The 25,995-nt window shown below is 45.5% G+C and overlaps 1 protein-coding gene across 1 annotated transcript in view; it reads right to left on the bottom strand.

Annotated features, from left to right (window-relative positions):
* slc25a26 (solute carrier family 25 member 26) overlaps positions 1 to 20,735 on the bottom strand; it is a 125,500-nt gene extending 104,765 nt beyond the window's left edge. Inside the window, exons 1-3 of the mRNA XM_033036667.1 lie at positions 20,633 to 20,735; positions 16,245 to 16,401; positions 11,818 to 11,927 (exon numbers count right to left, since the gene is read on the bottom strand). Coding sequence (XP_032892558.1) covers positions 11,818 to 11,927; positions 16,245 to 16,401; positions 20,633 to 20,665 — 300 coding nt within the window. The 5' untranslated portion in view covers positions 20,666 to 20,735. The remainder of the gene's footprint in view (positions 1 to 11,817; positions 11,928 to 16,244; positions 16,402 to 20,632) is intronic.
* Positions 20,736 to 25,995: the final 5,260 nt, after the last annotated feature.

Here is a 25,995-nt window from a genome sequence, read left to right as displayed (position 1 = left end):
TGTACAGCTACTAGATGTGCTATATTGAATTCAACTAATTATAGCCACCATTTCTAGTCCATGAAATATTAATTTTCATGCTTCCCCGACAGTAACTTTACTCTTTATTAAGGTTCAAAGGCAAAAGGGCTTTAAGACGAGAGGGACAACGTTTAAAGGAGATGTGCAGAGTAATTTCTTTTGTTTTACCTGGAACGCACTAGTGGAGGCAGCTATGATAGTGGCATTTGAGAACCTTTTAGATAGGCACGTGGATATTGAGGGCAGAAGAGATATAGAGCACGAGCAGGCAGAGGAGATTAGTTTAACTTGGCATCGTGTTCAGTGCTGACAATGTGGGCCAAAGAGCCTGTTCCTGTGCTTTACAGTTCCATGTTCTATGTGATGTTTTGACATCCTTGACACCACTCCTTTCTGCCTTGCATTAAACAGGCCAACTACTTCAGATAGACGCAAAATGCTGGAGTAACACAGCGAGACGGGCAGCATCTCTGGAGAGAAGGAATGGATGACGTTTCGGGTCGGGACCCTTCTTCAGAAGTCCTGACTGTGAGTCAGGTAACTGGTGCCCAACACAGGCGACTATTTGTGTGCTAGCCACTGAAGCAGATCCACAAATTCATATTACAATCGCTCCAACACTCTCTATTCCTACAGTAACATCTCTTACTTTAACTATGATCTATTAAGCTATCTTTGATTGGACTGCTGGCTTTACCTTGTACTTTGTGTTATTTACCTTGTGTTATTCCCTTTATCATGTATCCATACACTGTAACTGGCTCGATTGTAAACATGTATTGTCCTTCCGCTGACTAGATTGCACACAACAAAAAGCTTTTTGCTAATAATAATAATAATAATGGATGGGATTTATATAGCGCCTTTCTAATACTCAAGGCGCTTTACATCGCATTATTCATTCACTCCTCAGTCACACTCGGTGGTGGTAAGCTACTTCTGTAGCCACAGCTGCCCTGGGGCAGACTGACGGAAGCGTGGCTGCCAATCTGCGCCTACGGCCCCTCCGACCACCACCAATCACTCACACACATTCACACACAGGCAAAGGTGGGTGAAGTGTCTTGCCCAAGGACACAACGACAGTATGCACTCCAAGCGGGATTCGAACCGGCTACCTTCCGGTTGCCAGCCGGACACTTAGCCCATTGTGCCATCTGTCGTCACTGCACCTCGGTTACATGTGACAATAAACTAAACTGAAGCAGTCCTTGTTTCCCTGACTCAAAAGTTGCATCTTCCAATGCCCAGTTGCACTTCAGACTTGGACTTGTTCAAAATCCTTCTTTTTGACTCAGCGGCTCCGTTCCTCTCATGTATCAAAAACAATAGAATAATTCCTGAGGCTCCATCTTCCATCCAGGGGAAAAAAAAAGTTTCATAATTCAGCTACATTCCTCAGTTGAAAGAAAGAATTCTTGTAACATTCTTCACATGGCCAGCCTGCAAAGGTGTTTGTGTTTGTGCAGCTCAACTCTTCACTCTCCTGCCTCGGGCCTTCTACATATCGCACCTTTCATCTGAAGTACAACACCACATAACATCAATCATCCCCCCTTAAGCAATGGTCAAACATGAAAATAAGGGCGGCACGGTAGCGCCAGAGACCCGGGTTTGATCCCGACTACGGACGCTAACTGTGCGGAGTTTGCACGTTCTTCTCGTGACTAGCGTGGGTTTTCTCCAAGATCTTCTGTTACCTCCATCACCCCAAAGACGTACAGGTTTGTGGGCTAATTGACTTGATATAAATGTAAAAATTGTCGCTAGTGTGTGTAGGATTGTGTTAATGTGCAGGCATCTGCAGTACCTTCCTACACCAAGGAATTGACTGTTGACTTCAGAAGAGAAAGGCTGAAGCTGTAAATTTTATGCGTAGGAAGGAACTGCAGATGCTGGTTTAAATCGAAGATAAAATGTAATATGGGATTGTAGATCTGCTTCTGTGGCTGGCACGCAAAGAGTCGCCTGGGTTGGGCGCCATCTTGGAAGTAGCATTTAAAATTGTAGCTAATTCCTGACGGAAGTCTCAGGCTCTCATCCTGAAGAAAGGGTCTCGTCTCGAAACATCACCAATACCTTTTCTCCAGAGACACTGCCTGACCTGCTGAGTCACTCCAGCATTTTGTGTCCATCTTCGGTGTAAACCAGCACCTGCAGTTAACTTCCTTTAGAGAAAGAAAAATACAACTAAATTCATAAGGCAGGCAGAGTATGTAAAATGTATTGGTCAATCAAAATGTTAGGATCATTGCTGTAATTGTGGCTGAGAATGCTGTCTCATTGTGCAAACAAAAACTAATTGAAGCAAAAAAAAGTTTTATAATTTAATTCTTCCACTGCTCAGAAGAAAATCAGCAAAGGTTGGCAGTGACAAAAATAATCATTTCTGGAGTTAACCGTGTTTACAATCGGGTATGTTTCCAATGTATTATTAAAAATGATAACTTTAAAAACTGATTTGGTATGACAGGACTGACCCCTTCAGGCAAGAAGTAACATTGCGGCTTTGCAACACCAATTTCTCTGCTTTGAAATGAATGCCTTTCGAAGTCTTTGTACAAAAATATACAGGTACTGTATTAAGATTGGTTCAGCATAATCTTCAGGTAGTTAAATCATCTCAAAGTTGAAAATGAATAACCAAGTATGTAATAGAGCACGAAAAAGAATGGCGACAATATTTAGAGTTGAAAGTAAATATTAAAATAGTAGTCACAAAGAGCTGGAGTAACTCAGCAGGTCAGACAGCATCTCTTGAGAAAAGGAATAGGTGACGTTTCGGGTCGAGACCCTTCTTCAGACTCCCTGTACAGGGCCCCGGTGAGACCACACCTGGAGTATTGTGTGCAGTTTTGGTCTCCAAATTTGAGGAAGGACATTCTTGCTATTGAGGGAGTGCAGCGTAGGTTCACCAGGTTAATTCCTGGGATGGCTGGGCTGGTGAAAGAATGGAGCGACTGGGCTTGTATACACAGAAATTAGGAAGGATGAGAAGGTATCTTATTAAAACATAAGATTATTAAGGGATGGGACTCGCTAAGAGGCAGAAAACGTTCCCGATGTTGGGGGAGTCCAGAACCGGGGGCCACAGTTTAAGAATAAGGGGTAGGCCATTTAGAACGGAGATGAGGAAAAACTTTTCTTCCAGAGAGTTGTGAATCTGTGGAATTCTCTGCCTCAGAAGGCAGTGGAGGCCAATTCTCTGGATGCTTTCAAGGGAGTTAGATAGAGCTCTTAAAGAAAGTGAAGTATATGGGGAGAAGGCAGGATCTGGGTACTGATTGTGGATGATCACAGTGAATGGCGGTGCTGGCTCGAAGGGCCGAATGGCCTACTCCTGCACCTATTGTCTATTGACCCGAAACATCACCTATTCCTTATCTCCAGAGATTGTGTCTGTCCCGTTGAGTTACTCCAGCATTTTGGGTCTATCTTTGGTTTAAATCAGCATCTGCAGTTCCTTCCGACACAAATATTAAAACAGATTTTAGTATACCACCTCCTTTTGAGTGGCTCAACTATTAAAATCAGGATCATAATAGGACGCGGTAGAAGCTAAACAATGATTACCTACTTGTACGGTAAAATAGACACAAAATGCCGGAGTAACACAGCAGGACAGGCAGCATCTCTGAAGAGAAGGAATGGGTGACGTTTCGGGTCGAGACCCTTCTTCAGTCTCATATGTTAACAAGGGTTTCGGCCCGAAACGTTACCTATTTCCTTCGCTCCATAGATGCTGCTGCACCCGCTGAGTTTCTCCAGCATTTTTGTGTACCTTCATATGTTAACATGTCCATTTTGAAACAATGATCACCAACTTGTGTGCTAACATTTTTATTTTCTAAGGTGTAGATAAACTACTTCTGTTTGTTGCTTCTGCCATTTCGATGCAGCTTATGTGTGAATAGCTGACAGCTTCCAGTTCACAGGCTTCAACCCCTAATTGTATGATGAATTTGCCTGATATGTCAGAGGGGGTTTTTCACACTCCATTCGTCTTTATTTCTAGGCGATTTTCACTCCTGGTTTAATTGGGGATTTGGTCTGATGTGCCCACAAACATCACCTGCATCTCACAGCGTGACTGCATGGGCAGCAATCTAATTTCCTAGGTGCCGATTAGGTTCATCTTAATCAGACTGGTGTTACAGAACAATAACCATGACAATTCAAAAGGACACGGTTGACATTTTACAGCAACACTGAAGAGAAGCAATCAGCATTTTGCACTGGATAAAAAGAGATGTAAAAATTGCCACTTGGTGCAGGAAGGAGAGAATGACATTCGATGGCAATTTCAACAGAAAACCATTTCACCCAGTATCCAGCATGCACAAAGCTTTGTTAAAATGCAGGGAGGAACTGCAGATGCTGGTTTACACCGAAGATGGACACAAAATGCTCTGGGGAGAAGGTATGGGTGACATTTCGGGTTGAGACCCTTCTTCAGACTTTGTTATTGTATTGTGCGGGGAATGAACTGCAGATGCTGGTTTATACCGAAGAAAGGTGCAAAGTGCTGGAGTAACTCAGCGGGTCAAGCAACATCTCTGGAGGAAAAGGATGGGTGATGTTTCGGGTCGGAAGCCTTTCCCTGAAACGTCACCGATCCTTTTTTCCCCCCACTCAAAGCCACTCAAACTCGGTAACCTGGGCATCGCCCAGAGGATTGTCGGCTGCCCTCTCCTTACCTTGGAGGACTTACACAGTTCCCGCTGCATCAAAAAATCCCAGAGTATTATAAAGGACATTTCCCACCCCGGACACTCCCTGTTTGAACTGTTACCGTCAGGCAGACGGTACAGATCTACAAGGACAAGGACAAACAGACTTAAAAACAGTTTTTACCCCACTGCTATAAAGGCACTAAATGTAGCCGCCAAGGAACGCAGGGGCGATACATACTAAGAGACTGTGAAATCGACAGAAGGATGTAGGGCTGGGTGTTTATGCGTGCTATTTTTATGATATTTATTTTAGTTGTTTATCTTTTTTAAATATTTTACCTTGTATGTATCGTTAGCTTTTAGAAATGTTTGAATGGTGCACTGACTGGCTGACATTTTACAATTTCGTTGTACATGGTTCATGTTACAATGACAATAAAGAAACTATTCTATTCTATTCTATTCTATCGATCCCTCCCTCTGCAACTGGATACTGGACTTTCTAACCAACAGACCACAGTCTGTTAGGTTAGACAAGCACACCTCTTCAACCCTCACCCTGAACACCGGCGTTCCACAGGGCTGTGTGCTGAGCCCCCTCCTCTACTCCCTCTTCACCTATGACTGCACACCTCTAACACCATCATCAAGTATGCAGATGATACAACGGTGATTGGCCTCATCAGCAACAACGATGAGTCGGCCTACAGGGAGGAGGTCCAGCACTTAGCAGCATGGTGCGCTGACAACAACCTGGCCCTTAACTCCAAGAAGATCAAGGAGCTCATTGTAGACTTCAGGAAGTCCAGGGGTGGCACGGACACCCCCATCCACATTAACGGGACGGAGGTGGAACGTGTTTCTAGCTTCAGGTTCCTGGGTGTTAATATCTCCGACGACCTCTCTTGGACCCACAATACCTCAACTCTGATCAAGAAGGCTCACCAGCGTCTCTTCTTCCTGAGGAGACTGAAGAAGGTCCATCTGTCTCCTCAGATCCTGGTGAACTTCTATCGCTGCACCATCGAGAGCATCCTTACCAACTGTATCACAGTATGGTATGGCAACTGCTCTGTCTCCGACCGGAAGGCATTGCAGAGGGTGGTGAAAATTGCCCAACGCATCACCGGTTCCTCGCTCCCCTCCATTGAGTCTGTCCAAAGCAAGCGTTGTCTGCGGAGGGCGCTCAGCATCGCCAAGGACTGCTCTCACCCCAACCATGGACTGTTTACCCTCCTACCATCCGGGAGGCACTACAGGTCTCTCCGTTGCCGGACAGCTTCTTCCCGGCGGCTGTCACTCTACTCAACAACGTACCTCGGTGACTGCCAATCACCCCCCCCCCCCCGGACACTCCTCCCACAGGAAAAACACTATGTCTGTATATATGCTAATGCAAATATTTATTCAAATCATATGCTATGTCGCTCTTCCAGGGAGATGCTAAATGCATTTTGTTGTCTCTGTACTGTACACGGACAATGACAATTAAAGTTGCATCTGAATCTGAATCTGAATCTGAAAGATGCTGCCGGACCCGCTGAGTTACTCCAGCACTTTGTGTCTGTCTTTGTCATTGTATAGTTCCACAAAGAATTGGATTATAAACCAACAAATAGCTCCCAACGGGCCGCCATGGCGGCAGAAGGTCCTTGCCGCGGAACCGGGAGAGGAGAGCTGCCGAGCCCGGACTCTGCCCGTCTCCGAAGACCAGCAACCAGGGAAGAGGTGCCATAGAGTGATACAGATTAGAAACCGACCCTCCTTACCCACACCGGCCAACGTATCCCAGCTACACTTGTCCCACCTGCCTGCGTTTGGTTCATCTCCCTCAGATCCAGTCCTATCCATGTACATGTCTAACTGTTTCTTAAACATTGGGATGGTCCCAGCCTCAACTACCTCCTCTGGCAGCTTGATCCATACACCCACCGCCCTTTGTGTGAAAAAGGTCACCCCTCAGATTCCTATTAAATCTTTGCCCCTTCACCTATGTCCTCTGGTCCTCGGTTCCCCTACTCTCGGCAAGAGATTCTGTGCATCTACCCGATCTTTTCCTCTCATGATTTCGTACACCTCTGTAAGATCACCCCCTCATCCTCCTGCGCTCCAAGGAATAGAGACCCAGCCTACTCAACCTCTCCCCATAGCTCACACCCTCTAGACCTGGCAACATCCTTGTAAATCTTCTCTGAACATTTTCAAGCTTGACAATATCTTTCCTATAACATGGTGCCCAGAACTGAACACACTATTCTAAATGCAGTCAGTCTGAAGAAGGGTCCCGACCCGAAACGTCGCCCATTCCTTCTCTCCAGAAATACTGCCTCACCCGCTGAGTTACCCCAGCATTTTGTGTCTACCTTATACTACTGCAACATGACGTCGCAACGTCTACACTCAGCGGTGGAGGGAGTCAGCGACGGCAACGGACGCTGGATAAGGGGGAACAGTACACCCACAGTTTGTGGGCCAAAGGGACTGTTTCTGTGGTGTACAGTTCCGTGTAAGAACAGGGGAGTCTCAGAGGTCGGCTGCAGGAGGCAGGAAGGTTGAAGATGGGCCATTATTGCCAGCTACAGCTGGGACTGTGAACGCTGGCCACTCTTTCATATGGACTCGATGGCTGTTTCTATGCAATATGTACTTAACCAGGGATTGTACTTATGTGTGGCAATAACCTTACAGATCTGCATGCAAAAAAAAAATCTCATTGTACTTTCGTATACATGATAATAAAATAATCATTGAGCTAGTTAAGGAGCAAGGCAGACGTATTCACGTTTCCTCATTACAAAGGAGGCCATTCAACCCATCGAGTCAGTAACATCGCGGTAGAGTTGCTGCATTACAGCGCCAGAGACACAGGTGCGATCCTGACTATGGGTGCTATCTGTATGGAGTTTGTACGTTATCCCTGTGACAGCGTGGGTTTTCTCCGGGTGCTCTGGTTTCATCCCACACTCCAAAGACGTGCAGGGTTGTAGGTTAATTGGCTTCGGTAAAAATTGTAAATTGTCCCTGGGGTGTGCAGTGCTAGTGTACGGGTAGCGCTGGTAGGCGTGGACCCGCTGGGCTGAAGGGCCTGTTTCTGCGCTGTATCTCTAAACTAAACTAATGACTACCGTATTTCCCGGCAAAGAAGATGCACCCAAGTCGAAGACGCACCCTCATTTTGAGCTGCAAAATTTTGAAAAAAGGCTGGCGGGACAGGATCAAAGGTTTGGTTTAGTCAGTAGAAAGGAAGATGTGAAACTCATTCAAGGAGGCAATGAGGACTGGGGAGCTTCCATCTTCGCCTGTCCCACAATGCACTGTGCGGTTCAGGTCTGAGGGACGGGGACTTCCTGTCTCAGGGAGATCACATAACAGAGAGTGAGAGAGAGAGAGAGAGAGAGAGAGAGAGAGAAAGAGAAAGAGAGAGAGAGCCGGAGCGGAGCAGCCAGCCTTCCGCCCAGTAGCTACCCGCCAACCACCACCTCCACCGGTTGCGCCTGTGCCGAAGGACACCGTGGCCGGCCGGCAGAAGGCGCTGAGGTGGCGGCCGGTTCCGCTGTCCGGTCTGGTTGGCTCACAATTCGGTGGCTCCGCGCCCAGAGCGCCGTGGCAACGGTAAGTGAGTGAGTTGCTGCCATGATCCCCGACCCCCCTCCCCGCAACTTTACCCGTGGCGGCCCAGCCAAGTTTGCAACTTTGTGCAGCCCAGGCCGTGCTGACCCGGGCCAGACTCCCCACACGCTGTGGAAAGGTGGAAAGGAACTCACCCGGAAGTGGCGGCGCTGCCTTGCAGCTGCGGCTCGCCTGCAGTCCGTTTGTCTTTTCTGTTTTGTTTTCTCTTGTCCCGTTTTTACAGTTTATTTCGGTTTATTTAGTTGTGTATGTGTGGGGGGGGGGGGGGGGGGGGGGAGGGGTGGGTGTAACATGTTTTTTGACTCTTCCTTCGGGGGGGATGCGACCTTTCCTGCCGTATCCCCCGTCTCCGTGTCCGTCTGCGCTGAGGCCTATCGCGGAGCTGGCGGCCTCCAACTGCGACCGACCTCGAGGCTGCAGAGCCAGGACTTACCAACGCAAGGCTGGCCGACTTCGGGACTGTGGTTGTGGTGCGACCCAACTTCCGACCCGACTTTGGAGCCTCGGAGGCTCTGCCGCGGGCCAGTGGACGACATCAGCGGGAGCTCGCAGGTCACAGGTGGTGACCTGTTTTTCCGGAGCTCCCGCAACTACAGCTGCGTCCGCTGGACTGGAGGGCGGCAGCTCCGGCAGCCCCGGGCCGCAGAGTTTGAACCGGCCCGTTTGCGGAGCACGGATTCAGCCGCGGGACTGACTTACCATCACCCGGCGGGGCCACAACATCGGAGGCTTGGATTGCCTCAGCGCAGAGGGAGAGCAAGGAGGGAAGAGACAATGACTTTGGGACTTTAAACTGTGTTGAGTGTTTGTTATTTGTTCTATGTTATGACTGCAGGCTAAACCATTTCGTTGCACTGAAAAGTGCAATGACAATAAATTGAATCCAATCCAAAATCCAAAACCCCCACCACCCCCTCAGCGGCGCTGTCCTTTTACAGCCGCTTCCCACTTCACACAGTTGACAGTTCCAGGGTCGAAGGAGTGGCAGGTTCCGCGGAGCAGTCGCTACGAGAGTGGCATTGCTCGGCCTAGCCTTCGGCCTCGAAGACGCAGGTAAATATTCGGGCCTTATTTTAGTGTAAAAAATAGCGACTTGGAGGCCGGGAAAGACGGTAACTACCACAGAAACCTTATTAAACATCGTAAACGTACGTTTTAAATGATTCCGTAAACTTAAGAAATGCATTGATCTTAACCAGATCAATGCTCTCGTTCCGCCAACACAAAATGATCCAAGTATTACGCTATAACAAAGCAAAAACAATGAAACCAAGCATCGTTTTTTTCTTTATAAGTGCAATTTATTTTGTTTCAAGCAGTCTTTTGCATCCAAAAATTTGTAGATGAGTTGACATGCCAAGTTAAATGCTTGCCAATTGCTTTGCCTTGTCATGTCACACAGTATTTTCTTGCATGTCCTCAGGGAGAATAAGGTTTATAAATAAATGCAAGTAAGTGAATCACTTCAACTTGACAAATGAGTTCTCGAGAAATACATATGTGGAATACAAATGAAGCTATATGACATAAAGATCTATAAGGGATACAGAGCTTAAGGAAACACAGAAGATAGACACAATAAGATGGAGTAACTCAGCGGAACAGGCAGTATCTCTGGGGAGAATGAATGGGTGATGTTTTGGGTCGAGACCCTTCTTCAGACTGGTTATCGATAAGGAAAACGAGAGATATAAACGATGATGCGGAGAGATAAAGGACAATGAATGAAAGATATGCAAAAAAGTAACCGTGATAAAGGAAACAAGCTGTTTGTACGGTGAAAATGAGAAGCTGGTGCGAGTTGGGTGGGGGAGGGTTAGAGAAGAGAGGGAATGCCGGGGCTACCTGAAGTGAGAGAAATCGACACTCATACCACTGGGCTGTAAGCTGCCCAAGCAAAGTATGAGATGCTGTTCCTCCAATTTGCGTTTAGCCTCACTCTGACAATGGGAAGGAGAATTAAAGTGTCCAGCAACCGGGAGATCAGGTTGTTCCGCGAAACGATCGCCCAGTCTGCATTTTGTCTCACCGATGTATAAGAGTCCACATCTTGAACAATGGATACAGTAGATGAGTTTGGAGGAGGTGCAAGTGAAACTCTGCCTAACCTGAAAGGACTGTCGGGGTCCCTGGACAGAGTCGAGAGAGGAGGTATAGGGACAGGTGTTGCATCTTCTGCGGTTGCAGGGGAAGGTACCTGGGGAGGGGGTGCTTTGGTTGGGAAGGGATGAGTTAACCAGGTAGTTGTGGAGGGAACGGTCTCTGCGGAAGGTGGAAAGGGGTGGAGTTGGGAAAATGTGGCTAGTGGTGGGATTCCGTTGGAGGTGGCGGAAATTTTGGAGGATTATGTGTTATATGCGACGGCTGATGGGGTGGAAGGTAACGACTAGGGGGCCTCTGTCTCTGTTGTGACTGGGGGGAGGAGGAGCAAGGGCGGAGCTGCAGGATACCGAGGAGACACAAGTGAGGGCCTAATTTATGATGGCAGAGGGGAACTCCCGCTCCCTAAAGAATGAGGACATCTCGGATGTTCTAGTATGGAACATCATCTTGGGTGCAGATGCGGCGTAGACGGAGGTATTGGGAGTAGTGGATAGAGTCTTTGCAGGAAGTAGGGTGGGAAGAAGTGTAGTCAAGATAATTGTGGGAGTCAGTGGGTTTGTAATATACGTCAGCCAATAGTCTATTGCCTGTGATGGAGACGGTGAGATCAAGAAAGGGGAGGGAGGTGTCGGAGATGGTCCAAGTAAATTTGAGTGCAGGATGAAAATTGGTGGTGAAGTTGATGAAGTCCATGAGTTCTGCATGGGTGCAGGAGGTAGCATTGTTGCAGTTATCAATGTAATGGAGATAGAGTTCGGGGATGGGGCCAGTGTACGCCTGGAACAGGGATTGTTCAACGTACCCAACAACGAGGCAGGCATAGCTGGGGCCCATGTGCGTGCCCATAGCTACGCCATGGACTCGGAGGAAGTGGGAGGAGTCGAAGGATAAGTTGTGAATGGTGAGGACCAACTCTGTTAGGCCAATTAGAGTGTTAATAGAGGGAAGTTGGATTGTTCTGCGGTCGAGGAAGAAACGGATGGCTTTAAGGACTTCCTGGTGGGGAAGAAGTGTATAAAGCATCCCTGCATACTTACCCTCTCGAGACTCTCATACATCTGTGACAAATCATTTAAAATAGTCTATTGCAAATACAATGGAAGATTCTGCACATAACAAAATATACCTATATAATTGGCACATTCAAAAGCCCCAAATTTACTTGACCATCGTCTGCTTTGATTTGTTGTTTTCACACCCTACCCTTCCATATCTCTGTGTCTCCCTCGCCCCCTGACAGTCAAAGGAAGGGTCTGGCTCCGAAACGTCACCCATTTTTTCTCTCCAGAGTTGCTGCCTGCCCCGCTGAGTTACTCCAGCATTTTGTGAATATCTTCTTGTGTTGGCTCATTTTTAACTTTCAGAGAGTGCTTGATAATTCAGAACTCACCATCTCGCCCAGAGAAGCAGCAAACATGTGCAGAAGTGGAGCCGTTTTTGTAGACACCAGTGGACCCAGCGCAGATTTTGTGCACTCGTAGGTAACAAAGAAAAGAGCAGCTGAAATGAACACAAAAGAAAAAGGTTGCAATCAGTGAAAAATTGAAGTGTTACTAAATTGCTCTTTAAAGAATTTCCAACACAGAACAATTGATCATTCGCTCAAATTACTTTCAATATTGATTCGATTAACTCATTTTAAACTTGAATGCTTATAACTATTAACAAAAGTCCGCATCTAATACATTATTAAACAATAACACGGGCAGCAAGGTGGCGTAGCGGTAGAGTTGCTGCCTCACAGCACCAGAGACCAGGGTTCAATCCCGACTACGGGTACTGCCTGTACGGAGTTTATACGTTCTCCCCATGACCATGTGGGTTTTCTCCAGGATACATAGATACATAGGCAATAGGTGCAGGAGGAGGCCATTCAGCCCTTCGAGCCAGCACCATCATTCAATGTGATCATGGCTGATCATCCACAATCAGTACCCTGTTCCTGTCTTCTCCCCATATCCCTTGATTCCGCTATCCCTAAGAGATCTATCTAACTCTCTCTTGAATGCATCCAGTGAATCAGCTTCCACTGCCTTCTGAGGCAGAGAATTCCACAAGAGTAGTGGAATCTGTGGAATTCTCTGCCACAGAAGGCATTGGAGGCCAATTCACTGGATGTTTTCAAGAGAGAGTTAGATATAGCCCTTAGGGCTAACGGAATCAACGGACTTTCAGAAGGCTTTCGACAAGATCCCACATAAGAGATTAGTATACAAACTTAAAGCACACGGTATTGGGGGTTCAGTATTGATGTGGATAGAGAACTGGCTGGCAGACAGGAAGCAAAGCGTAGGAGTAAGCGGGTCCTTTTCACAACGGCAGGCAGTGACTAGTGGGATACCGCAAGGCTCAGTGCTGGGACCCCAGCTATTTACGATATATATTAATGATTTGGACGAGGGAATTGAATGCAACATCTCCAAGTTTGCGGATGACACGAAGCTGGGGGGCAGTGTTAGCTGTGAGGAGGATGCTAGGAGGCTGCAAGGTGACTTGGATAGGCTGGGTGAGTGGGCAAATGCATGGCAGATGCAGTATAATGTGGATAAATGTGAGGTGGCAAAAACAGGAAAGTAGACTATTATCTGAATGGTGGCAAAGGGGAGATGCAACGAGACCTGGGTGTCATGGTACACCAGTCATTAAAAGCAATGGCTACTCCTGCACCTATTTTCCACATGTTTCTATACGATTAACCCAATTGCTGTACCTTAATTGGCACATGTGACAATAAACTGACCTTGAAACCTTAAAAAAGCATGCAGGCAAGGAGTATTAGTCCCTGTCAGATCTCCGCCTGGTGGTTAGTGTGGATGAAGGCATTTACAAACTCGATTTAAATGGCAGTTAAAATTATCTACAATTACAGCAATATTTGCTGTGTTAAATTGGAGAATATTACAACCGCAGATGAAATGCTTTAGAAATTCACCATCAAAATGGAGAGCACATTTGTGCTTTGAGTCTTTGATCACACCATGATATACACAACACTGCTGCACCTCATCAACTGCAGTCTATTTTATTTAGAGATGTTAATAACTACTCTGTGGAATGGAAGAAAAGTCATTTGTAACACAATTTTTTTTCAACAGCTTAGCTAAATGGAATACATTATAGAAAATTGATGCAAAATCTAAATGTTCTTTAAAAGTAATTGCCTCGATGACATTTTCTTGTTAAATGTGCTCTCTATAACCTCAACCCAGTACATCGTAGAGTCGAGGCCAAGTCCAGAAATTTGAGCACAATGTCAGCTATTTATTGTTGCAGTCGTGTTTTAAGTTTAGTTTAAAGATACAGCACGGAAACAGGTCTGTCAGCCGACTGAGTCCACACCGACCAGCGAACCCCGCACACCAATACTATCCTACACACACTAGGGACAATTTACAGTTATACTAAGCCAATTAACCTACAAACCTGTATACCTTTGGAGTGTGCTGAGGCGATTCCCCACCGGGCGATGGTACAAACAGTCCCGCGGCTCACCGACCCCCGCAAACGGGCCGGCTCAAACAACGCGGCCCGGGGTGGTCGAAGCTGCCGCCCTCCAGTTCAGCGGACGTAGCCGCTGGCCCGCGGCTGAACCCAGGACTCAGGTCACCGCCGCCAGAACGCCGTCCCAGCCACCGGAGCACCGTTCCAGCCCCGAGCCGGATCGCCCTCACGTGAGTGCCGTTCCTCCCTCGAGCTGGGCCGCTCCGACGGGAGCGCCGTTCCTCCCTCGGGCTGGGCCGCTCCGACGGGAGTGCCGTTCCTCCCTCAGGCTGGGCCGCTCCGACGGGAGCGCCGTTCCTCCCTCGGGCTGGGCCGCTCCGACGGGAGCGCCGTTCCTCCCTCGGGCTGGGCCGCTCCGACGGGAGCGCCACAGCCCCTTACGGGAGAGTCTCAGCCCCGAGCCAGGCCGCCCCCACGGGAGCGTCACAGCCCCTCACGGGAGCGCCGTTCCAGCCCCGAGCTGGGCCGCCCTCACGGGAGCGAGCCCAGGGCGAGTCCTGACAGGCTGCCTCCGGAGTCTCGAGGTCGCCAGCTCCGCCATTAGGCCTCAGTGCAGACGGAGGCAGAGAAGGGGGATACGACAAAAAGAGACAGCAAGCCCTGTTTCAACCCCCCACATCCCCCCCCCCCCCCCCCCCACCACATAAACACAACCTAAAAACCAAAAACTTAACTAGACAAAACGAAAAAAAACAACACAAAAAAGTAAAAACAAACAGACTGCAGGCGAGCCGCTGCTGCCAGGGCAGCGCCGCCACTTACGGCGGCGCTGAAAGACAAGCACCCGTAGTCAGGATCGAACCCGGGTCCCTGGTACTGTAAGGCAGCAACTCTACTGTTGTGCCACCGTGCCTTGAAAAATGCTGGATATCATTTGAAACCAGAAACATAAATCCATCTGAGACACAAAACTACAGATACTGGAACCATGAGGGAAAAAAAACCCAAGATGGTGGAAGAACTCAGCGGGTCAGGCAGCATCTGTGGAGGACAACACATTCTGCACTTGTCAACCATGCCCCATGAACCGAACTCGACGCCAGTGAAACTTTGCCCGCAGACCGTTAGTTGCAGGTTGCAGCGATGCAATCTCTTTCAAAGGATCAACATACATCAATCAGCACATTTAAAAAACACTTAACATGTCGATCTACAAGTGCTCAAATGCGATGCTAATCAAGAGGAAAAACTGGTTTTAATTTGATAAGATGCCTGTAACTGGTGACCTTTGCAGTTAATTACACGATGCTAATCACGACAAGGAACCATTAAAAATACACTGCTGCAGGAATGAAAATCTAATGGATGCTTCTTCAAACAGCCAGTTAATGGGCGTGACATTTGAAGATGGCTGACAAATTATCTGCCTTTGGGGTTTCTCTTGTTGAGCTTCATAGCTGCGTGTTGTGATTGTTTAACAGAAATACAACATGCATTCACTGGTTCCAAACCTTCAGTAAACAGAGATTTTATGTACAAATTATGTACAAATAAATATGCTGGACCTTAGTTTAGTTTAGAGATACAGCACGTAAACAGGCCCTTCGGCCCACCGGGTCCGCGCCGACCACGAACACTATCCTACACCCACTAGGGACAATTTTTACATTTACCAAGCTAATTAACCTACAAGCCTGTACGTCTTTGGGGTGTGGGAGGAAACCGAAGATCTCGGAGAAAACCCACGTAGGTCATGGGGAGAAACGTAAAAACTACATACAGACAGTGCCTGTAGTCAGGATCGAACCCGGGTCTCCGGCGCTGCATTCGCTACAAGGCAGCAATCCACCGTTACGCCACCGTGACCTGCAACACATATTTAGGATAATGAAGAGCACCTCACCAACAGCGACGCAGCTGGTAGAGCTGCTGCCTCACAGCGCCAGAGACCCGGGTTCGATCCTGACCTCAGGTGCTGTTTGTGTGCAGTTTGCACACTCCCCCAATGACCATGCAGGTTCCTCCGGGTGCTACTGTTTCCTCCCACGTCCCAAAGACGTGCGGATTTGTCGGTTAATTGGCCCTCTGTAACTGGTGATCCTTGCAGTTAATGCTTATCACTGCAGAGAAGCATTAAAAGTTCACTGTTGCGGGAATGAAATTCTAATGGATGCTTCTCCAAACAGTTAGTGCCCCTTGTAGGCAGGGGAGTGGGTGTGAATGTAGGATAACGTAGGACTGGTGCGTACGGGGATCACTGGTCAGCGTGGACTTGGTGGGCCGAAGGGCCTGTTTCCGTGCTATATGTCTAAACTAAACTAAATCAGGTCGCATCCTTTTGAAGCTGAATAGTACTGGAGTTATGAAACAACTTACCGTTGGGAAAAGATCCAATGGCCGCAGAAGGAACGCCGGCATAAATCCCACGGAATCCTCCGGCCTTAGAGAACCCCTGCTGACTCTGGAGTCTGGTTTTCATGGTGTCCAGTGGGAACAGGGTTAGGTCAACACACATCCCGGCCATTCCACCGGCCTAAGGCAACAAGGAAAGGTAATGTGAATCACATGCCCTGGCAGAATCACATTAAAAAACAAGACACAAATAGCTAACTCAGCAGATCAGGCAGCATCTCTGGAGAATATGGATAGGTGATGTTTCAGGTCATAAGTGTTCAAGTTCAAGTTACATTTATTGTCACGTGCATCAATTGGTACAGTGAGATGTGAGTTACCATAAAAAAAGAACACAATACACGATAAGAGTTTAACATAAACATCCCAACACAACGGAATTAACGTTCCCACTGTGAGGGAAGGCAATAAAGTTCAGTCATCTTCCTCTTTGTTCACCCGTGGTCGGGGCCTTTGAGCCCTCCGCAAGGCAAGGCAAGGCAAGGCAAGGCAACTTTATTTATATAGCACATTTCATACACGAGGCAGACTCAAAGTGCTTCACATAAAAACATGTCATACAATAAAATGAAATATTAAAATGAAATAAAATAGAATTAAAAGAAAATAAAAGCAAAATTAAAAATGCATTATAAAAAGTGCAAAAGTTAAAAGTGCAATGTAGTTAAGATTTAGCTGAAAGCTAAAGTAAACATAAAAGTTTTCAATCTTGTTTTAAAAGTGGTCAAAGTTGAGGCAAGTCTTAAATCTTCAGGAAGTTTATTCCAGCTATTTGTTGCATAGTAACTAAATCCTGCTTTCCCATGTTTTGTATTTACTCTGGGAATCACTAACAGATTGGTCTCAGAAGATCTTAGCGGTCTAGAAGGCTTATATAGTGGAAGCATGTCAGTGATATACTTTGGCCCTAAACCATGTAGTGATTTATAGGTAAGCAGCAGGATTTTGAAATCAATTCTCTGACATACAGGGAGCCAATGTAAGGATTTAAGAATTGGTATAATGTGTTCAAATTTTTTGGTCTTTGTTAGAACTCTAGCAACAGCGTTCTGAACAAGCTGTAGCTGCCTGACAGTTTTTTTCGGAAGACCTGCAAGGAGACCGTTACAATAATCTAGCCTACTAGTAATAAAGGCATGTACAAGTTTTTCTAAGTCTTGAGCTGACATGAGTCCTCTTAATCTTGCTACGTTTTTGAGGTGATAGTAGGCCGATTTTGTTACTGATTTGATTGTGGACTTTGGAAGGAGTAGGAGGGGGACCCACCGCCCCATTTATATCAACGGGTCGATGGTTGAAAGGGTCAAGAACTTCAAATTCCTGGGGGTGCACATCTCTGAAGATCTTTCCTGGTCCGAGAACACTAACGCAATTATCAAAAAAGCTCATCAGCGCCTCTACTTCCTGAGAAGATTACGGAGAGTCGGATTGTCAAGGAAGACTCTCTCTAACTTCTACAGGTGCACAGTCGAGAGCATGCTGACCGGTTGCATCGTGGCTTGGTTCGGAAATTTGAGCGCCCTGGAGAGGAAAAGACTACAAAAAGTAGTAAACACTGCCCAGTCCATCATCGGCTCTGACCTTCCTTCCATCGAGGGGATTTATCGCAGTCGCTGCCTCAAAAAGGCTGGCAGTAACATCAAAGACCCACACCATCCTGGCCACACACTCATCTCCCTGCTACCTTCAGGTAGAAGGTACAGGAGCCTGAAGACTGCAACAACCAGGTTCAGGAATAGCTACTTCCCCTCAGCCATCAGGCTATTAAACCTGGCTCGGACAAAACTCTGATTATTAGCAACCACTTTCTGTTATTTGCACTACCAGTTTATTTATTCATGTGTGTATATATTTATATCATGGTATATGGACACATTTATCTGTTTTGTAGTAAATGCCTACTATTTTCTGTGTGCTTAAGCAAAGCAAGAATTTCATTGTCCTATACAGGGACACATGACAATAAACTCGCTTGAACTTGAACTTGACTGTTGAAATGTAAATTTGAATCCATAATAACCCCAAGATTTCTGGCTTTGTTTGAAGTTTTCAGGGACAGAGAGTGAAGGTGTTGGGTTACTTTAAGCCTTTCTTTTTTAGCACCAAAAACAATTATCTCCGTTTTGTCCTTATTTAGTTGAAGGAAATTTTGGCACATCCAGTCTTTGACTTGCTCAATGCACTGGCACAGCAGATCTATGGGGCGATAGTCATTTGGTGATAGCGCTACATAGATTTGAGTGTCATCGGCATAGCAGTGGCGGTCAATATTATTATTTCGCATGATTTGCCCTAGTGGGAGCATGTAGATGTTGAATAAAGAGGGCCCTAAGATCGAACCTTGCGGGACTCCACACGTCACGTTGGTTGGTTCTGATACAAAGTCGCCAATGGAAACAAAATAGTTCCTATCTTGTAGATATGACCTGAACCAACTTAAGACTGTGCCTGAAAGCCCCACCCATTTTTCCAACCTGTCCAAAAGTATTGAGTGATCAACAGTGTCGAATGCAGTGGATCAGAATTAGGCCATTCAGCCCATCAAGTCTACTCTGCCATTCAACTATGGCTGATCTATCTCTCCCTCCTAACTCCATTCTCCTACTTTATAATTCCTGTGAACTTTTGGACTTTGACCATTTTCCTTGAAAGTCCAGCAAACAGAAACACACAAATGTTCTGAAAGCAAAGCTTCATTTTAATCACCCGTTTGAAGTTTAATATATAGTTTAAAGTGTTTAACCTTTAACCTCTATATATTGACTTTAGGAGAAGTTCTAAAGTTCTAAAATATAATAAAAACACATAGAAACTGTAAATGATGGGAAATGGACCATGCATTGAGGTTATTTCAGCATAAATTGGAAAACTGAAAATTAATTAAGTAGGACAAATAAAACAAATTGCTGGAGGATTCAGCAGCTCAGGCAGTATCCATGGAGGACAACAAACAGCTGATGTTTCAGGCTGAGACATCAGCTGGGGGGGTGGTGTGGTGTGCTGTGGTGGGGGTGGTGATGATGGACTGGGCAGCGTTCACAACTCTCTGCAATTTCATACGGTCTTGAGCAGAGCAATTGCCACAACAACCGGTGCTAGCATGGCAGACCGAGCATGAGTTCTTGATCTCAGATACAATTAATCTCAATTCACCTCTGGAATTCAGGTTTTTTTTATCACATGTTGAAGCAAGGTTGTGATAGCATCTTGATCCAAGAGTTTATTGTAGTTTACTTTCATGATAACGCATCGAAATGGGTCCTTCAGCCCACCAAGTCTACGCTGACCACCCGTTCACACTAATTCTACGTTATCTCACTTTCTCATCCACTCCCTACACACTAGGGACAATCTACAGAGGCCATATAACCTACAAACCCAACGATTGGTAATTAGCCTGATTGCCAAAATTATGTGAAATCATTACCACCTTTCTTTCCTGGACAACCAAAATAATTCTCAGTACATATCTCAGTAAGGTGATAGGGCAGCATAGAGGTGCAACTGGTAGAGGTTAGGAGAGAGATGTAGATCATACATGATTGAATGGCAGAGCAGACTTGATGGGCCGTATGGCCTATTTCTGCTCTTATCACTTATGACCTTGTGAGCTGCTGCCTCACAGCTCCGGAGGCCTAGTCTTGAATCTGACTCGGGTGCTGTTTGTATGGAGTATGCATGTTCTCCCTGTGACCTTGTGGTGCTCTGGTTTTTCCCCCACATCCCAAAGACATGCAGCTTTGTAAGTTAACTGGCCTCTGTAAATTGCAGTGTGGACCTGGTGGGCTGAAGGGCCTGTTTCCATGCTATACCTTTCAATCAATGCATGGCACAACCCAGATAACAATGTCTTCTTCTTCCAAAACCAGAAAAGCTATAATCTAATATTGAACACCAATAACTAACCAACATGAGGCGTTACTTCAAATGTTCAATGTTTATACAATGTCCCAAATAAAATATAACTACATTATAACATGCCCAAGGCAAATTCCTTGTGTGAATACTTGTCCAATAAACTTATTAATTCATTCAGTCGTTCATTCATTTATACAGCATCTTTCAGGCCAATTCCAAAACATGCCCCAATGCCTTCACTGTCATATTCAAAGCGAAAAAGTGGGTGAATCATACATTAAAGTGCATGAACATGTATGGAAAGATTTAATGCTTCAATGCAACTGCGTGTTTATTGAAGCTCCCCCGTCTCTTACTGCATTGCAATGTAGTAAACAGCCAAATTATCCAGGCAATTGTGTATTTATTCGTTTCCCACTGATCTGCGTTGAGCCAACCCGCTTCCCTGCCGGGAGAGTTGACAGAGGCAGCGAATGCCGCGCGTCAGCACTCACCACAAGCGATGCCACGAACTCTCTCGCCTCCATCGGGACTTTGTGCAAGGACTGGGCTCAGAGTCGCCTGGGCGCCGCCATCTTGCCGTGAACCGGGGATCGCTTCCGGGTGAGGACGGGTGGGGGTGGGGACGACTTCCGGTTTCTACAAGCTTTAACCAATCAGCTGCCAGGATTTATGACTGGGCGTCCACCGTTGCCATGGCAACTGACAGGAGTCCATGCCAAGTTGTCCTGTGTGTCTCTGGAGGATGAGGTGAGCCTCAGGTTAGAGTGGAACAAAGGAATTCATTCTTCATACTGTTCATGTTGCGAGCTGCCCAAGTGGATGCCCAAGGTGGAAGTTTAGGAAGGAACTGCAGGTGCTGGTTTACGCTCAATGCTGGGAACATTCGCACAAAATGCTGGAGTAACTCAGCGGGGCAGGCAGCATGTCTGGAGAAACAGGAATGGGTGACGTTTCGGGACGAGATCCTTCTTAACCATATAACCATATAACCATATAACAATTACAGCACGGAAACAGGCCATCTCGGCCCTACAAGTCCGTGCCGAACACTTTTTTTCCCCTAGTCCCATCTACCTGCACTCAGACCATAACCTCCCATTCCTTTCCCATCCATATACCTATACCTTCAGGATTAGAAGTAGCTTAACTTAGCTAAAGGGTTTTATGCACATGGTAAAGAAATCGAAGAAAGGTCTCGCCCCGAAACGTCACCCATTCCTTCTCTCCAGAGATGCTGCCTGTCCCGCTGAGTTACTCCAGCTTTTTGTATCTATCTACGGTTTAAACCAGCATCTGCAGTTCCTTCCTACACATAGAATAGTGCAGCACAGGAACAGGCCCTTCGGCCCGCATTACAGCGGCCAACTCATATCATAAATTATTGGAGTAGAATTAGGATTATGCCATTCAGTCCATCAAGTCTACTCCAGCATTCAATCATGGATGATCTATCTTTTCCTCTCAACCCCATTCTCCTGCCTTTTTCCCATAACTCCTGACATCTTTACTAATCAAGAATCTGCCAATCTTTGCCTTAAAAATATTAATTGACTTGGCCTTCACAGCCTTCTGTGGCAATGAATTCCACAGATTCGCCACCTTCTGACTAAAGAAATTCCTCCTTATCTCCATTCTAGAGGTATGTAATTTTATTCTGTCAATATTGTATCTGCCTCTGCCCCGACCAATCCCACCACGCAATCCATTGCAGGACCTCACCGCCCTCTTGCCCCGCGTATCTCCATGAAATGTTAGCTCTCGCACCTAAAAGATGCGCCCTCTAGTATTTGAAAGTTCCTTCCTCGGAAAAATGCCCTGAACGTCTATCCCAATCAACATCTTGTAGTTCATCAAATCTATGTATAATTTAGATATAAAATGTAGAGACATAATAAATGGCTTTGCAGGAGCAGTGCAAATAAAGAAGTCCCACCCTTCTTCATGCTGGTTAATTCATCCTTCAAACTCAAAGTATATCAATGCAGGGAAGTTTATTTAAAATATTGTTGGTTACTCTGATTTATTAAATTTCAATTTGCCCTACTGTCACCTCAAGGGTAATAATAATAAAGTACTTGATCCTAATCATTGCTAAAGTAAAATGTATTTCCAAATCCTTTTCATAGTCATACAGTGTGGAAACAGGCCCTTTGGCCCAACTTGCCCACAGAGACCAACATGCCCCATCTACGCTAGTCCCACCTGCCTGCATTTGGCTCATATCTCTCTAAACGTGTACCGTGTACCTGTCTAAATGTTTCTTAAATGTTGCGATTATACCTGCCTCAACTACCTCCTCCGGCAGCTTGTTCGATACACCCACCCACCTTTTTCTAAAAACTTTACTCCTCAGGTTCCTATTAAATCTCCCCCACCCCCATCTTAAACCTATAATTTTCCCGATTTTTACTTACCCACTTCCCATTGGAGACAAAAATGGTGCTATCCTAAAAATGATCATCTCAAATATATCAATTATTCAAGGTTTCTGTGTCCATATAAATAAGAAGGAATGCAACAGTTGTAATGCAGATTACTTCTAAATGTAAGTTGACCTGACTTGGTGAATGAGGGTGTTACATGGATGAGTAAAAGTAACTTATAGCGACTGGGTAATAAAAATAATTCATTTTATGGATCTTATAATGAATAGTGATATATCTGAGGAAGGGTCCTGATCTGAAATGTTACCTATCCATGTTCTCCAGAGATGCTGCCTGACCCGTTGAGTCACTCCACCATTTTGTGTCTACCTTTGTTATAGGTTCTGAGCATCTGAAATTCCTTTTTATTACAGTGATATATATGAATGTCATTAAGCGTAGTGGACTACACCTCATTGTAATTGAGGGAGTGATCAGATACTCAGATAATACTGTACATAAATACAACCAAGCCAAACTCAAATACAATAGGTCGAGCAAAGGGAAAGATACAGAGTGCAGAATATTGTTATCGAACAATGTAATGGACTTTGTCAGTCTTGTGGTCGTCAATGAGCTGAGTGAATACGATTGATGGTGTAATGGACAGAGGATGTTAACTTAGTTATATGGTATATTCATAGTTATTTAATGGGAAGTTTGAATCATTTGATAGTTTAACCGTGACCAGAGAGCAGTGCTGCTCTACTATCTACCTCCTTGATGTCCCTCGGACTATCCTTGACCGGACTTGGCTGGCTTTACCTTGCACTAAATGTTATTCCCTTATCATGTATCTATACACTGTAAAGGGATTGATTGTAATCATGTATTGTCTTTCAACAGACCAGTTAGCATGCAACCAAAAGCCTTCCACTGTACCTTGGTACGCGTGACAATAAACTAAACTGAAATTTAAACAGATTTACAACTATTTGAAAGACTTTTAGAAACTTTGGTTGTTGTTTTATCCTGAGTAACCTACTGAGTTACTCCAACATTTTGAGCCTATCTTCTTGCTGTTTTCAAATGTTGGTATTGGTTATTATTGTCACCTGTACCAAGATACATTTAGTTTACATTAAAACTATCACAGGGTCATATCCAACCCTGCAATGTTATGCACAAATACAATCAAGCCACACACAAGTACAACAAGCAGTCTAGGTAATGGGAGCCGGTGGCGAGGAAGGGGCCAGTGGTGAGTGCCGGAGGACGGACGCGCCGTTGAGAACAAAGGGGGATCTGGCGTGGGGGGGGGGGGGGGTAATGGGGGCCGCCGAGAGAACAAAGGAGGACTTGTCGTGGGGTGACCACCAAGAGCTAAGGGGACCACGAATGGGATACTTTGTAACTGTTGGCGCCGTTTATGTGGTGACTCTTTGCATACCTTGGGTGTGCAAAACAAAGAATCTCACTGTGACTTGTCCTGTGATAATAAAGCATCATTCATTCATGCAAGTGAAATGCAATTCATTCATTCAATGAGCAAAGAGAAAAATACAAGAGTGTTAGAAACATAGAAACATAGAAAATAGGTGCAGGAGTAGGCCATTCGGCCCTTCGAGCCTGCACCGCCATTCAATATGATCATGGCTGATCATCCAACTCAGTATTCTGTACCTGCCTTCTCTCCATACCCCCTGATCCCCTTAGCCACAAGAGCCACATCTAACTCTCTCTTAAATATAGCCAATGAACTGTTGAATACAAATTACAGCATTGGAGCATTTTAGTGTCAGAGAAAGAGTCCAATGTCCACAATGAGGAAGATTGGACGTTTGGGACTGCAGCCAAGCTTTTGTGATGTAGTCCTAATCCTTCAACATACCTCTTTGCGGACATTGGACTTTTTATAGTTTAGAGACTTTGACTTTAAATGATGCTTGAATTTACACAATCATTTTTTTCGTTGTAGAATTAGTTACACAGATTTGAATTTAGCTTGCAATGTTTATTTTGTTCTTCATTAAATTGAGTAATATTTAAATTCCATAAAATTCAAGGAAAACATCTTCAAGGGAAAATAGTATCTTAACTTTAAAATAGCTGTACAGAAATAGTTGATTTCTAATGGCCTGGAATGATTTTGCTCACAAATTAGTTTGACGTTCATACCCATAATTCTTCAGTTTTACGGCAACTAGTAACTACCCAATTAATATACTTTAGCAGCAATGGCTCCACAGGGTATTGATGACAATTAGAATTAAAGCTCAGTGGCACAAATGCCTGCGGATAGTGTTTCAAAATCATGTTGTAATTTTTGTAATATATTTCTCCAGTAAGTACGTGTGAAGATTTATAACCAACGTACATCAAAATATCAACCAAAATGTTATTGGAAACACAGAAGCATAGAAAATAGGTGCAGGAGTAGGCCATTCGGCCCTTCAAGCCAGCACCACCATTCATAGAAACATAGAAAATAGGTGCAGGAGGAGGCCATTCGGCCCTTCAAGCCCGCACCACCATTCAATATGATCATGGCTGATCGTCCAAAATCAGTACCCCGTTCCTGCTTTTTCCCCATGTCCCTTGATTCTGTTAGCTCTAAGAGCTAAATCTAACTCTCTCTTGAAAACATCCAGTGAATTGGCCTCCACTATCTGCAGTGGCAGAGAATTCCACAGATTCTCAACTCTCTGGGTGAAAATGTTTTTTTTCATCTCAGTCCTAAATGGCTTACCCCTTATTCTTAAACCGTGACCACTGGTTCTGAAGGAAACCTGGTTCTGGAGGAAACTTCATTACTTATGAATTCGGTCGTATCTACCTAACGCATATATTTTGATTACTTTAGCCTTTTATCACTGATTTTATTTTGTATTAAAACTGTAGCATGCTGTGTGCTTTAAACTATCATAGTTTCAAGAAGATACATTATGCGCTATTATTACAAAGGCATATAATTACGACAGGTGATTTCAATTTTTACAGCACAGACTTTAGATAATTAATGGGAGCTACATTTAACAACTGGTGTTCATTGTTGCTGTTACTGTTTTTTTATTTGTCACAAGTACAACTGCACAGTGAGATTTACACATGCAGGCGCCACCATGTTTTGGCGCCATTTCCATAGTCCCAAAGTCCGGTCCCCCTACCCCCCCTGTGCTGAGTCTAATGAAGCGGTTCCCGATTCAGGTAACCCCCAGGTTCCTGGAGGGCCTTCCTTCATTGCTTGAATTATTTAAGAAGATATATACCTTCTCAGAGGATATAGAATACAGTGCATTCTGCTTCACATCATCCACAAATATATTTATTGGGAACAAATCAGGAGAACTAGAAAGGCATGTTGGTTGACCATCAGATTGGAGCAGTTTAGTTTAGTTCAGAGATACAGCGGGGAAACAGGCCCTTCAGCCCACCGTTTCCGCGCCGTCCAGCGATCCCCGCACACTGATGCCATCCTACACACACTTGGG

This window comes from Amblyraja radiata, chromosome 18 (assembly GCF_010909765.2).
Source record: "Amblyraja radiata isolate CabotCenter1 chromosome 18, sAmbRad1.1.pri, whole genome shotgun sequence".
NCBI lineage: Eukaryota > Metazoa > Chordata > Chondrichthyes > Rajiformes > Rajidae > Amblyraja > Amblyraja radiata.
This window is presented reverse-complemented; position numbering and strand designations above follow the sequence as displayed.